The sequence below is a fragment of the Scatophagus argus genome, chromosome 19, assembly GCF_020382885.2.
Source record: "Scatophagus argus isolate fScaArg1 chromosome 19, fScaArg1.pri, whole genome shotgun sequence".
NCBI lineage: Eukaryota > Metazoa > Chordata > Actinopteri > Scatophagidae > Scatophagus > Scatophagus argus.
The window spans coordinates 15,955,858-15,971,031 of NC_058511.1; the positions used below are offsets into that span (position 1 = coordinate 15,955,858).

The 15,174-nt window shown below is 42.1% G+C and overlaps 3 protein-coding genes across 3 annotated transcripts; all 3 read left to right on the forward strand.

Moving 5' to 3' along the window:
- The first annotated feature begins 254 nt into the window (after nucleotides 1–254).
- LOC124050442 (thrombomodulin-like) lies at nucleotides 255–3,716 on the forward strand. The gene has a single exon (XM_046372984.1). The coding sequence runs from the start codon at nucleotides 466–468 to the stop codon at nucleotides 2,071–2,073; it is 1,608 nt and encodes a 535-aa protein (XP_046228940.1). The 5' UTR covers nucleotides 255–465; the 3' UTR covers nucleotides 2,074–3,716.
- A 664-nt stretch (nucleotides 3,717–4,380) lies between these two features.
- On the forward strand, nucleotides 4,381–6,783 carry thbd (thrombomodulin). The gene has a single exon (XM_046372983.1). The coding sequence runs from the start codon at nucleotides 4,686–4,688 to the stop codon at nucleotides 6,390–6,392; it is 1,707 nt and encodes a 568-aa protein (XP_046228939.1). The 5' UTR covers nucleotides 4,381–4,685; the 3' UTR covers nucleotides 6,393–6,783.
- Nucleotides 6,784–7,209: 426 nt separating this feature from the next.
- Nucleotides 7,210–14,768, forward strand: LOC124050440 (toll-like receptor 5). Its single transcript, XM_046372981.1, has 5 exons — nucleotides 7,210–7,388; nucleotides 8,602–8,673; nucleotides 9,184–11,473; nucleotides 12,733–12,821; nucleotides 13,383–14,768. Exons 2-5 carry the CDS (start codon nucleotides 8,626–8,628, stop codon nucleotides 13,626–13,628), a joined length of 2,673 nt encoding a protein of 890 aa, XP_046228937.1. The 5' UTR covers nucleotides 7,210–7,388; nucleotides 8,602–8,625; the 3' UTR covers nucleotides 13,629–14,768.
- The last annotated feature ends 406 nt before the right edge of the window (nucleotides 14,769–15,174 follow it).

Sequence of the window (15,174 nt, forward strand, 5' to 3'; positions counted from 1 at the left end):
GATTGTGTGTGTGTGTAGCGGTTGTGTGAGGGTTGTGTTTTGGCAGAGATCTCCCTCCCCGTGAGACTTTAACAGGAATATCATCTAAATTCGAGAAAGGGAAGAGTCGCTGATGGGGAAGGATTAAGGGATTTTGCTCATCCTTCTCTTATTAAAAATTCATGCATCCGCGTGCGTATGTGTGTGTGTGTGTGTGTGTGTGTGCTCTGTCTGAGTATGTGTGTGAGTTTTCATGGGCCAGTCTCTTTGAGATAAGAACTCTGGACGGCGTGGGGGTTGAGCAATCAGACCGGGGCTTAAACCAGTGGCCAGGACGGAACTTCCTTCCTCGCCTGGACAAAAAAAAAAAACAAAAAAAAACAGAGACTCGGAGACTGTTATAAACGGGGATTATGTTGAGCTTTCAGTCGCTTCGGATCGTCCAACACAGAGGTTTATACCACCAGCTGTTTTAACACCGACGCAATGATGCCTACGACAAACGCGCTGATTGTTTGTGTGATTTTCTTGTGCGGACTGGAGGAAGCGGTCGTCTCTCAGCACGGTCGTTGCACCGGGAATCAATGTTTTGCGCTTTTCCAGGAGCCCGAAAACTTTCTCGGCGCACAGAAGAGGTGCAAAGGTCTGGATGGAAAGTTACTCACGTTCAACTCGCCAGACACCAGGACAATCATGACGATTCTACCCATCGGGCTCAGCGGCAGTTACTGGCTGGAGCTGAGCAGTACCGACAGGCCAAGAGAGGAAGCTGCTGCAGGTCTCCAAAACTGCTCCTCCATCTCCGTGTCGATCGAACGGAACTTCACAGTGACGTGGAAGCCGTGCCGTGAAAATCTGGACGGATTTTTGTGCAACTATACATTCACTGAGCCTTGTGGCGTTTTGAAGGCGGGCGGAGGCGCACAGGTGAAGTACACCGTCCCTATGGGCTTCGAAGCGAATGATACCGAGGCGTTTCCACCAGGAACCATCGCTGTGGCGCAAAGGACTGGCGTCAAATATCCCGACTCGAAGCATTTGTGTTTCTCGAAAGGATGGATTCGAGCTCCCTGGAACTGCGAGGTGCTGCAAGGCGGCTGTGAGTACAGCTGCAACTCCACCTGTCACTGTCCCGCGAGGCAAACTCTCCATCCCAACAATATCACCTGCTCCAAAGACCCGTGCGCCGAGTGCGCGCAGGAGTGCCAACGGGAGGGCGACATCTATGTGTGCAAGTGCAACAGAGGCTACCGGCTGGCGCAGGACGGGAGGAGTTGCGTGGACGTGAATGAGTGTGAAGAGGACAACCCGTGCACAGGTGAGGGTGAAGAATGCAAGAACACTCAGGGAGACTTCGAGTGCGGATGCGAAGATGGCTTCGAAGCAGAGGATGGAGTGTGTGTGAACATTGCAATCTGCGAAAGCTGTGAGCACATGCTGTGTGACAAATTCAATGGAGTTTATAAGTGTATGTGCCGAGAGGGGTTTAAGGTGTCAGACAAAGATCCCACCAAGTGTGAGCTTGACTGTAGAGAGAGAGACTGCAAAGCCATCTGCATACCAAACCGTGACAATGACAAGAAGGACATGGATCAGTGTTATTGCCCTGAAGGTTACATTATAGACATGACCAACAGCACAGCCATTTGCATTGACATAAATGAATGTGAGCTTGAGAAGCAGTGTGACCACGAGTGTGAAAATTCTTTCGGTGGTTACAGATGTTTGTGCAATAAGGGCTTCAAGCTGCACAAAGGGTACAAGTGTGTACCCACTGAAGAGGAGGAGGAGGAGGAGGAGGAGGATGGATCGGGCTCAACTCCTCCATACCCCACAACAGTCAGCACTCACCCAGCTGCAGTGCCCCCATACATCAAGACAGGCAGCGTCCTGGGCATCACCATGTTCACAGTGCTGTGTGTCGCACTGCTGTTTTTCGTGGTCCGAAACGTGGCCAAACGTTGCAGAACATTTGAGTTTTCCTCTCTCAAACATCAGAATATCGACATTTTCTATCTGCAGCAGGTGACTACGGAGACGTATAAGAGGCTGTCCTTCGACAAACCGAGTAAAAATGACTCACAAATACTTTAATCGCAGCCATGGGGAAGCTTTTGACTTCTTTCTCGTGTCTCATCTCCTATGAGATGTCAGATACATAATACGGAACCTTTCCAGTTATCCATGGGCAATTTTAACAAGAAAATGTGCATCTTTTAAAGCTAGGATGAGTCACATAATCACATAAAAAGAAGATATGAAACTTTAAAGCTTAATGCCGTCTGAATGTATAATAGATTTCAATATGGAATTAGTCTTTATTTGACTATCAACCTTGTTTCAGGAATAGAAAAACTTTGGTTTTCCTTCTCAATTAGGCCTTCTCAATTTTTAGTTACATATAACAAACAAGATGAAAAAAGTCTAAAAGTAATGGTACTGAATCGTTAATATGGTCGTTTTCTCCTAATTTTAGTGAATTCTCCTCAAAAGAATTACAGATCTAGAAATGTAGACCTTTTTTTTTGTCAGTGTCGGATGAATGACAAAATTCTCTCAGGAGAGAATCAGTTCTATGTTCGATTTCACTTTGTTGTCTAATTCCTTTGTAATCACACTCTGCTACTGCACTGTCATTATCTTCTTGAACACACACACACACACAAAAGTGACTCTGCCAATACTCCTTATTTACAGCTAGTATACAGCCAGTAATATAACATTCCTGGTATTGGTAGGAATACACACTGTGTTTGTGAACTACTTCAGATAAAACTCGGTGGGTTTTGTCATTTGGTGAAATAACCCTTTAAACTTAATGTTCTGAACAATGATTGTGTTTGTGTTCCATCAGCACAGGGAGTCGCTTTGACTGATTTCTTCTCATGAAATCTATGATATGGTTTTGGCTTTTGTTTTATGATATTTGAGACAGATGCACAGTACATATAGCTTTGAAGTGGACCGCTGTTTGTTGTGGGATGTAACAGTTGCCATAGAAACTGTTTCTGACACCTATTAAGTCATGTCAGTGCGTAATCAGGCTTTACAGACCATTTTCACAAGAGTGTATCTTTCCAAAATGACAAACTCACATTCTGAATGTCCCGTGTTTATTCATAAAGATACTGGTATTTCTGGGTGCATCATTTTGAAAACAAAAATCCGAATTCTGTTCCATGTGAGCACTGAATAACGACTGCAGGGCTTGATTTGAAAACTCAGTTCATTGCAAGACATTAAACTGTATGCACTGCAAATAGCATAACAAAACAGTTCCACTCCAGCTGGCTTACGTGCCTCTGAGCCTTAGAAATGTAATAGAATATGTTACCTTACTCACTGACGTGCAGTGCTAACACTGACATTTTAACTAGGTTGAATGTTCTCAACTTTACTGTATAGCGGACTGCTCGTGGTGGTGTCAGACGCTGTGCTACGGGCTTCGAGAGATTAACTTAACATGAATGTAAAACAGTGCTGCTATGGTCTGTGTATATGAAAACACACTGGCACCTCATTCTGATACACCCAGCCTCCACATGTCTGTATAACAGGCTTATTGCAGGCTTTCACTTGTTACAGTGTAGGCTTTTTTTTTTGGGGGGGGGGGTAAATAGGTTACTAGCAAGTAATAAATTGGAAAAAAAAAACAAAAAAAACAGAGGTTGTAGACAAGTTGAATTGTGCATTTTGTTTTCTGTTTTCACATCACTTATTAGTCTCTGGAGTGTGTCAAGATACATATATATATATATATATATATATATATATATATATATATATATATATATATATATATATATATATATATATATATTTCAACATTGTGCTTTGATGTTTCCTGTGAAAGAAATGGATGTAAATGTATAAATTACCTTTCTGTTCCTCAACTTTACACTCAAACTGCATAGTTGACATGAGACCCCAAAGGCACATATATTTGTATTTATACTACTTTTAACACTAAGCTCTACTCAGAGTAAAGGAGTAAAGTCCAAAACTGGGATAAGCACCATGTATGCGTCAGTGCCTGAGAAATATTCAGAACACAATAGTTATGAATACAAATGCATAAAATGGAAGGTTTGAGGAGGGGAAACTGAACACTTTCACTGGATAATAAAGAAATGACCTTCCTTTGCTCTGGAACCATTTCCTACTGTCTCCTTCAGCAGTATCACTTTCTGTACATCAGTCAGTTGGCAGCAGTCTGCACCACACTGAAAAGGGAGTGAAGCCAATGTGAAGCAACAAATCTGGATTTCACTGCGTACCTTTAGTCTCAGATAAGAATCAACGTGCATCAAGATTTGAATTGTCTTAACCTTTTTTTTCTCTGCCTTTTTCTTGAGATATAATTAGATTCATGTTCTGTGTAAAAAGTGAAAATGTGTGATTATGTCGTTTAACTATCGCGGTTTTAAACTCGTTTCAAGAGAAGCTGAACTGGAGACTAAACGACTCCAGACTGTTTGGGTTGAGGGGGGAGGCGCTACTGCGAATACGGGGCGTTGGGTAGATGCCCCTTTGCGTGCGCGCGGCTTCGCTGCGTATGTGCGTAAAAGGGATAAAAAGGGATAGTGAGCGGCGCAGTAGGCTGATTGAGCGACTTCCTTCCGCCGTCGGGGCACTAACATGGAGATGGGGGGTTATAAATACGAGCAAAACATTTTTTCAAACGAACAAGCCTATAGACTTCTGGAATGCACAAGAACCTAAACGAACACAAGTCAGATTCAAACATGAAGGATGTTAGAGGACTGTTTGCTGTCTTCCTGACTATCCTTATGGGAAGAGTCGATGGGATACAGCCGAGTAACGGTTACTGCATCGGGAGCCAGTGCTTCACAGTTACCCACGATCCCATCGATTACAAGACGGCGCAGAATCAATGCGGAGATCAAGGCCACTTGATGACAGTGCGTTCGACTGTATCCAATGATATTCTTACTCTCTTGTTGGGAAACATTAAGGGTCGGTTTTGGATCGGTTTACATCGAACCACCGGCTGTCCAGACGCTGCTTCCAAGCTGAAAGGTTTCCAGTGGGTGACCAAAGACAGTGAAAGTGACTTTTCGAACTGGCCGGCAACTTTTAATAACAGCTGTTCTTCTCATCGCTGCGTCTCGGTTTCCCAAGAGGATGATTTTAAATGGATCCAGGAACCATGCGGCGAAGTTGTAACCGGGTATCTCTGTGAGTACAGCTTCACCGAGCCGTGCGAAAGCCGAGAAGTTGCAGACTGGGAGTCTGTCACCTACAGAATTCCCATGGGGTTTGAGGGCGAGGATTTGCTGTCTCTGCCCCCTGGAAGCACCGCTATCCAGATGCCAGGTGAGACGAAATACATCTGCTCTTCCGCGCAGTGGCTGCAGGCGCCCTGGAACTGCGAGATAAACAAGGGTGGCTGTGAGTACAAATGCGCAGTGGACCCCAAACATGTGCCCTTCTGCTACTGTCCGCCGGGACAAATCGTCAACCCTGCAAATAAAATCACCTGCGAAGTGACCACAGAAGACCCGTGTCTTTCCCTGCGCTGCGCGCACGCCTGCTACAAAAATGGGGACTCTTACGCGTGCATATGTGACCACGGCTTTAAACTGGCGCAGGACGGCAGGTCGTGCGAGGACTTCAACGACTGCACGGACGCGCGGCAGTGTCCCGGGGTGAACTTCGCGTGCGTCAACACAGTCGGTGGGTTCCAGTGCGTCTGCAAGGATGGATACAAGATGACCGGCGACCTGTGCGTCGACGTGGATGAGTGTGTGTCCGCTCCATGTGAGCACATGTGCACCAACACTCCCGGTAGCTACGAGTGCTCTTGTTATGACGGATATAAAGAGGACCCAAACTCACCGAGTAAGTGTAAACTGCACTGCGGTGAGGAGGAATGCGTCGCCGAGTGCGACCCGAATGACAGGTTCCAGTGCTTCTGCCCTGAGGGTTACATAGCAGAGGAAAGGGCAGACGTTACGGTTTGTATTGACATGGACGAGTGCTCTTCCTTTTTTTGTGACCAGGGTTGTGAAAACACACCCGGCAGCTATGTGTGCTCTTGCTCTGCAGGGTATACACTAGTTGGTCAGTATACGTGCATAAAAAACGAGGGTGAAACCGACTCAGATGGAGGGTTGGAGGGCTCTGGGACTTCTACGATTCCCAACGTCCTCCTCACAACACCTGTGCCACATCCGGCAGATCCAACAAGGCAGCCCTCAGCTGTGACAGTGGGGGGGCTTGTTGGGATTATAGTGTGCACTGTCATTTTTATCGTCTTGGTGGTTTTTCTGGCTCATCACTTCCTCAGCGGTAGAGGGAAGATGGAGGGCGCCGGTGCTCTTAAAGGTCCAGAGGACGAAGCGCACGATTTAAGGCGAGTGACGAGTGACACTCCAAAGGAAAAAAGCTGAAGAAAAAGATAAAGCACGACAGATAAAGCACGACAAGTGAATGTACAGACGAAGCCCGGAAAGCAGATACACAGAGACAGTTTTGAATAGGTTTTGAAGGATGTAGAATTCACAGTAAAACAGTAAGGGCACGGTGTGGTTATGCAACCGGAGATAAGGCCACTACAAACTCACACAGCAGAACAGAAGATATACAACCAGACTATTATACAAAGTTTATTTTTTACGACGGATATTCACCGCATCCAAAGACTGGTTTTATCTACCGCTCAGCTCACATACAACACATCCAATGTAATAAAAATAAATGACAAAGAACTTTTTTTTTGTTTTTGTTCTTAAAGTTCATGCTGGAAAAATAATTAAATAATAAAAATGTGAATAAACTACATATATGGCTTGTTATTTTTTCTTTTGAAACGCATCCCATCCTCATACACAGACCGACAGCCCCACCATGTGGACAAACAGGTGAACTACATATCATCCAAGCAGTAGTTAAATGTGCACCGTTTCCTGCTGTGATGAACCCCTTTAAAATAATGTCCTTCACACACAGTATTTATGGAGTGTGAATAACGTGGATATATGTACAGGAGGGGTGTCTAAATTAAGCAGCCGTGGCAGTGATATAATTCGTAGTAGATTAATATATATATATGGTATTAATAGTCACGGTAGCAGCAAAGGCAGTAGTACTGGTGGTAGTAGCAGTAATAGCAGCGAGTTAAAGTTAGAGGAGGTAGATGTCGCCAAAGATGAAGCTGCCCATAAACCCACGACCCCTTGCACCAAGTGGAGCGATTCAAAGGAGAAAAACAGGAACAAGAGACTTGGTCGTTTGTTAAATTGCGACATTAACCCGGTGTTGTCAGACACACAGAGAAAATCTCCGAGCAGATAAAAGTCAGACAGAGCCGTGTGACCGGGCAGGTCAGCAGGGAGGAGGTTCCCAGCAAGCTCGGTTTTCCCTTCCTGCACAACAAAGTTACACAGGTAAGATTTTCACTTCATTATCGCAAAAACCAAAAGTCCCAGGTACGATTTGTGTCCAGGAACATTAAAGACTGACTCGCTTGTCCGTCGGTTTCTCCGCTTTCTTGAAAGTCGGGTTGTTGAAACACGCCTGCTGTCGGTTGTTTTCTACCCGACTAATCCAGCAGAATGCTATTAAAAAGTAATAACATACACTGTGCAATAAACCCTGTTAGTCTGTGCAGTAATGAACAAGCTTGAACAGTAGATGATAATAATGATAATGATAATTCATGGAAATTTGTGTTAAAAGCGTGCAGAGATTGGAAGGTGAAACACCGTCAGGTATGATTAAACCACATGAGTGTGAATATGTTCCAAACCGCACCGATGGTGGACATTAAAGGCACCACACACAGTTTATTCTAACACTGCTTACACACTGCACAACAGGAAGAAAAACTTTATGAAACATATAGAAATTCACAAGGAATTTATGTTTTGTTAGTATAATATCACAGCTTTGGCGTCATTGACCGACTCCAGCATTTTTTTTTCAGTTCAACAGTTGTAGGATTGAAAAAAAAAAAAAAAAAAAAAAAGTAAGGAAAGAAGCCGTTTTCCAAAAAACGCTGATCCTGCATTTCCCATCATGCAATTTGAAAGTCTCTACTGATGGTAATTTCTACACACTTTCGAAAGTTCCTCTAAAGCCACAGACGACATAATACAACTGTCCTCACAGGCAGTGCAGAACCCCTCACGGTTTGTAAAATCAGTGGAGTCTCCCTTTTAGATAGAAAATAAACAATTTACTGTCTTGTTAAATTGTCTAGGACAAGAAGTCGAAGTAAACCTCAGATTGTTAGTGGACAAATCTGAAGCCTCAAACATTCTACAGACACAAACACTAATTAAATATAATAGTATCTGGTATTGCAGGTGCAGCTGCAGTATGACATATTATTAACTTATGGCAGACATTCAATATTTGATTGGAGCTTTATCATTGAAGCACAAATCAGGCGTGGATGATTGTGTCAGCAGCCTGACACTGAAACTGCACCAATGAACTATGAACCTGCTAAAGTAAACAATCTGGTACAGTTTCCCCCTTTTTCCAACATGCCTTATTCATGTCCATACACACTGTCCTCACTACTATTTGCACTGTTTAGCCAATGCAACAACATCACATTCTTTACGCTTTGCTAATTTTTGATTTTGTCTTTAGACATCTTGTCAAGGAGAGCACAGTATGTGGACGCTGCCTCTTCATTTGGTTTTTCTTGCATTACACCTACAGGTATGTGAATAAGATTGAGCTCAAAGCTGATTAACTGAACAGTTAGAAGGCAATAATTAGAAATTAAGGTCAAAATGTGTAAAGCTAATCTTAGCATCAGGCTCCTGTTTGTCAAGAATGCAAGTAATGGTTTGCTAAATTATTTGTTGTCTATTTTGAATTGGTACCACTCTCATATCTGTATGGTAAATAAGAGTAAATATGAATGCCAGCAGCAGGGTAGCTTAGCTTAGCACAAAGACTGAAAACAGCTAACCTGACTGTGTGAGACAATAACAAAACCTGCCAACCAGGCTCACTGATTAATCTTATTTATTGTAAACTTATGTTTATGGGTTTTCTTTTTACTTAGATATTTGACAAACGAAAATTGTCAAATATCTTATCTTTCTCAAAATCTCACCAAGAGAAGAGAAAAAGCATATTTCCAAAAATGTTGAACGATTCCTTTAACTGTGAAGTTCAGTTATTTTTCAGTTTAAAGACAAAATGTAACTTTCCCACTTGCAGGTGACCACATGCTACCAATCATGCACTTTAAATGGCCTGGTAGCTGATTGTGCCTCACAGCACCACTACTGGGTTCCTGTTCTGCCTCACAACATCACCGCCCTCTACTTGGAGATGAACTACATCAGTGAGATCAACAGCACCTCGCTCAGAAGCTACGGCAAGCTGCTGGAATTAGATCTTGGAAAGCAGAATGTTTTGCTTACCATAAAGAACAATGCTTTTCTCAGGCAGAGAAAACTGACACGGTTGGTCCTAGGATTCAATAATCATCTTCAGCTGGAGCCAAGAGCATTTGCAGGGCTGTTTAATTTACAGCACCTCTTTTTGGATTATTGCAATTTGAAAGACTCCATACTGAAAGAATCCTATCTGCAGCCACTTTTGTCTTTAGAAATGCTTGATCTCTTTGGTAACGAAATAGTGAGGCTCCAGCCTGGACAATTCTTCTCAAAACTAACAAAGTTCACACAACTAAACCTTAAACTGAATCAGATTGAAAGATTATGTGAAGAAGATCTCGCTGGTTTCTGGGGCAAACAATTCCATATCCTGAACTTGAATTCCAATCACTTAAACAGGATGTTTCGTGGAGATTTTGACTGGAAAAGGTGTGGAAACCCTTTCAGAATGATGGCCTTTAACACTCTTGATTTGTCCAGCAATGGGTTCAACTTGAACTCATCACGTCAATTTTTCAAAGTAATAGAGGGGACACCAATTGCTCATCTTGTATTCTCTGGACACCTAGGCAAAGGCTTTTCACATAACAACTTCCCTGACCCAGATGAAAGCACATTCAGTGGCCTCATGAACAGTGCGGTTAACATCTTAGATCTGTCTAAGAATAGGATATTTGCTTTGGAGAGGGCTGTTTTCAATCTTCTAAAGGATGCAGTAATTATTGATGTTTCCAACAACAAAATCAATCAGATTAACGCAAATGCCTTTAATGGTCTTCAAGGACATTTACGAATGCTCAACCTTTCATTCAACCTCCTAGGAGAAATATATTCTTATACATTCACTAATCTGACAGACCTCAGGGTGTTGGATTTGTCTTATAACCACATCGGTGCATTAGGATACCAAACCTTCAGTGGTCTTCCAAAATTACGTGCATTATATTTGACAGGAAACTCACTGCAAGACCTGGGTTTTCCTGCATCATTACCAAACTTAGAGTTTCTTCTTTTGGATGATAATAGGTTGAAATCATTAATCAGCATCATTGACTTGGGCATCAACAGTATTCACTTTGACGTGAGAAATAACAGATTAACAAACTTGGAGGATGTTTATGTCATTTTATCTCATTTCAGTCATCTCCAGAATTTCTTCTATGGTGGCAACTTCATCAAGTGGTGCACCCTAAGAGCGAACATTTCAGTACCTCATAATAATAGTTTGAAAGTGTTGGATCTTCATGACAGCTCCCTGCAGATCTTGTGGACACAGGGGAAATGTCTTGACCTGTTTGATCATCTCGAGAATCTACTCGGTCTAAATTTAAGCTTCAATTCACTGGGGACTCTTCCACAAGGAATTTTCAGTGGTCTCAGCTCGATCATAGAGATTGACCTTTCATTTAATGCCTTAACCTATCTGCAGCCAGATGTCTTCCCAGGCAGTCTGAAAAGACTCAACTTGGAAAGCAACTTCCTAGCATCACCAGATCCTATGACTTTTAAGTCTCTCAGCTTCCTCAGTCTCGCTGCAAATCGGTTTCATTGCGATTGCCATTTGGAAAGCTTCTTCAAGTGGCTGAATGTGACAAATATCACATTCCTGAGCCCAGTGGAGGAGTACAGGTGTGAGTTTCCAGCTGCTTTCCATAACTTTCCTCTGCTGAATTACTCCACCATCATTGAACCGTGTGAGAAAGATGATGAAATGGCTGTTCAAGATCTTAAGTTTGTCCTCTTCATCTTATCTGTCCTTCTTATAAGCACAGTCATCCTCTGCGGAATTATTTACGCCCGTTTCAGAGGTCAGGTATTCATCATCTACAAAAAGATTGTCGGTAGAGTTCTCAAGGGCTCAGAACCAACACCACCTATGGAAGAGATGAAGTACGACGCCTTCCTCTGCTTTAGCAACAGTGACTACAAGTGGGTGGAAGCCGCTTTGCTGAAAAAGCTGGATAACCAGTTTTCAGAGGAGAACATGTTCCGTTGCTGTTTTGAGGCCAGAGACTTTCTACCAGGGGAGGATCATCTTTCCAATATCAGAGATGCCATTTGGGGCAGCAGGAAGACTGTGTGCATCGTCTCCAATGAGTTCCTCAAAGGTGCAGTTTTTCTGATTTTGATCTGTTGTAACAGCTGAAAGGTTACATACTCTGCTCTGTCATAATACTTAACCTCCTTCCTTAACAATTGCCCATGAACTATTTTTTTTTGTTGTTGTTTTTAAATACTACAAGAGCTGCTGCCATGGTTGAACGTGGTTAGTTGGCCACTCTACACTGCCCCTAGGTGTGAGCATATTGTTGTCCGTCTTAGTGTCTAAAAAATAGATGATGCAGCATAGAGAATAGATGAATGGATTGATTTATGTTTAGGTGGGTGGTGTGTGTCAGAAAACATCCACGTGCCTGCCAGAACCCAAGTTTTCCCCATAGAGCACTGCATTGTAAGCAGATGATTAATGATATTCACTTTGCCCGTCAATGGTTTTAATATTGTTATGTATATCTCATTTCATTCAAATCTTAAGCATAAAAACTTCATATGACATTGCCAGGTAACCAGGAGAGAACCCAGGAAGTCACTTCATCTAGCCAAGAAATAGCTACCACCTGTAACACCACAACTTGTTGCTTTTACACTTTGTAAATAGATGTAATGTTATTGATTTTTTCTAATTTAATTTTTTTAAAATTTAAGTTACTTTATTAATCCCAAGCTGGGAAATTACTTCTCTGCATTTAAACCATCACTGATTGAAACACACACACACAACATGCAATGAAACACAGTGGACTGCATCAAGCGTCCGGGGAGCATATATTGGGGGTTAAGTGCCTTGCTCAATGGCACATCAGCCGGCTAAGGGGGTGGGGACATTATCACTCCACCACACTCAAATTCTGCCCGTCCAATGGGGGAATCAAACGGGCGACCTTCTAATCACAACCTCTGGGCCACGACTGGCCCCAAAGGTTGTTAAGTAGTGAGTTTATGTGGTGGTAGACAGATTGTTTTTATACCACTGGACAGATCCAGGCCATCTTTATGCTCTGTTTCCACCCTCTATGCTAAGCTAAGCTCACTGTCAAAAAGCTGTACATTGATATTTCAGAAACAGGTTTGAGAATTTAAAACTTCTTGTCATCTGTCTGTCAGTAAGAAGTTGAATTTAGCACGTTTCCCAAAATACTGAACAATTCCCTTAATAAACAAGAGCCTTATTGACGTCCTGAGTTTCTGTGAGCTGGTACTATGGTTGTACTGAAGTTCTGTCTTGTATTTCTTTTTACACCTTTGACAAATTTAATTGAAAAGTTAAAGAGGTAGAAGTAACCAACTGGGTTGTGTTTCTTTGTAGATGGTTGGTGCTTGGAGGCATTCACCTTGGCCCAGGGCCGGATGCTAGAGGAACTGACAAATGTCCTGATTATGTTGGTGGTAGGGAAGGTATGTATTGTTGATGGATTACTTCCTTTGCACGTTTTATTCTCTGAGGTTTGATGAAAGCCATATTAAGAAATATAGGATTTCTATGTGTGCTATATCTTATCTTAGATATACCTAAAATAGGTTGCTACCCCCAAGCTGTTTGGCAAGGTAGGGGTAGCAGAAACTAGCAGTTAGACAACAGTTGCTGCCTCTGACTGGCTAACTTTAACTCCATAGCGCTAAGGGGAACCACAGAGTTGATGTGAAAGTTCTTTGTGAGCTCATCCTCACAAGTGACAACTTACACAGTAGTCACATACAAGTAGTCATGTGAGCCACTGATAATACAAAAATGTTTATTATAGTTACTTTAAAGAATAACTAACCGCTAAACTTTATTGTTAAACAGTTGTGAAACTAGACAGCTGCATGTGAAAATACCAAGCTTTACATGTGTTATTGGCTTGTGTTTGGTGCCAGGGTAGTGACTGTCTATGTTTTACTGAATTTAAATAGAAGCATAAATTCTTGACCTCAACTACTAACCTGTATATCCACTGTAACACAATACAACTCAAGCTGACTCACTACCAACTGAGGAAGTACGAGACAGTCAGAGCTTTTGTCCAGGGGAGAGACTACCTCATCTGGCCAGAGGACCCTCAGGACCTGGAGTGGTTTTATGAACAACTCACCTCACAGATACTCAAAGACACTAAGGTGAAAAAGCTTGCAGAGGACAAACCTGAGCCTGCCCAGCCTGACATTCAGTCTCAGAATGAGGACGGTATCCAGCTTGAGAACATCAGAGCAATTGCCATGTGAACTCTAACTGTATAGCCTGCTGATACCAATTTCTATCCTAATAATGTCACCAAGATGCAAGAAAGATGAGCAAAAAGTTCTCCATTGCCTTTTGATTTACCTCATTTCAAAGCAAAAAAAAAGGAAGAGGAGGTTTTTTTAATTCTCCAAAACTAGGTACAAGTAAGCACACCATTATTTGTATGTGTATCTGTTCAACCAACTAAATTATCTGTATCCGTATCTGTGCTTGGAATGGGATTAACCCAAAAGTGGGCCAGACTAACTTGATGTCTCAAATTAAAATGGATTGATCAGAATTGTTCTGTTTATTATTTATTAGAAAACTATTTAGAGAACAACCTTAGCTTTGGATCAATGTTTATGATCACAAGACTGTAAGCGAACTGTCTACAGCTATTTACAAGTTTTTACAAACTTGACTGAATAACTTCTGAATAAGTTCTAAAACATGAAGCATGTGGTTACTGTTTGAGGAAAACTGTAATGCATTTTTATTTATCATCACCACTAGATGGCGAGTGTGTGCCGTCTTCACTTGCTCTTCACATCAGTCTTGAGTGATCAGTGTGAACCCAGCATGTTGATTAGAGAAAGTTAAGTGATCACCACATCAAAACTGTGTCACATTCAACAAGGATTCCTTTTAATGACACTGTTTCATCATAACAGCAACTGCAAATGACACTGAGTGCTTGGGTTTGTTCAACTGTAGTCTGAGAGTCAATCTGAGGTCAGCCTTTCCTTTCATTTGAGCTGTGTGTCTAAAAACAGGAAGCTACTGGGCAGAGGAACGCTTCCGTCCGGTTGGCCCCTCCGCCTGCATCCTCCCTGCCTTTATGAGCCAGCTGTTCTGAACATTACAGCCTGTCTGCAGGCTCCTGCTGCTTATACACTGTGGACAGTCCATTAATCTGTACACAGTGCAATATTAACATCTGTCCAGTATGCTTTTATTATGTGCATGTGTATATTTTAGGATTTTTACCAGTGTGGGACTTAAACATGCTGTTAGTATCCCCAAAATGTGTGAGTATTATTTGAATGAACTTGTAAAGGAAGAAAGCCCAGAAAGCCTTTGGTGTTTTGACTGAGAATATAATACATCAATGAAATCATTAAAAATTAGTGTGAAATTGTCTTTTTTGCTTAGCCTCTCAAGGAAATCTTTTAACTTTTCCTTCTCTAATAATCTGTTCTTATCTTTCACTAGCTCATGTTATTTTTCCAGTTGTCCTGTTCTTGGCACACATTTAATGAATTCTCAGTTTTTCCCCCAAACAGCATTTTCTGTTCCTCACCAAATTCTGCTCATGACAGAGACAGAGCCAAAAAGGAGAGGAAGGACTAGCTAGCATAACTGAAAAAAAAAACAAACAAAAAAAAAAAAAACATGGTGGTTAAACACAAATTTCTTGATAAACCTACTCTGTCCAGTGCAGGTAATGTTTTTCATTCATACATTATACATCATACATCAGCAGCTAAAGCATTTTAGAAAACAAGCTAACTGTCACGCCTTGTGTTCTGTCTTTTGATTTCTGGT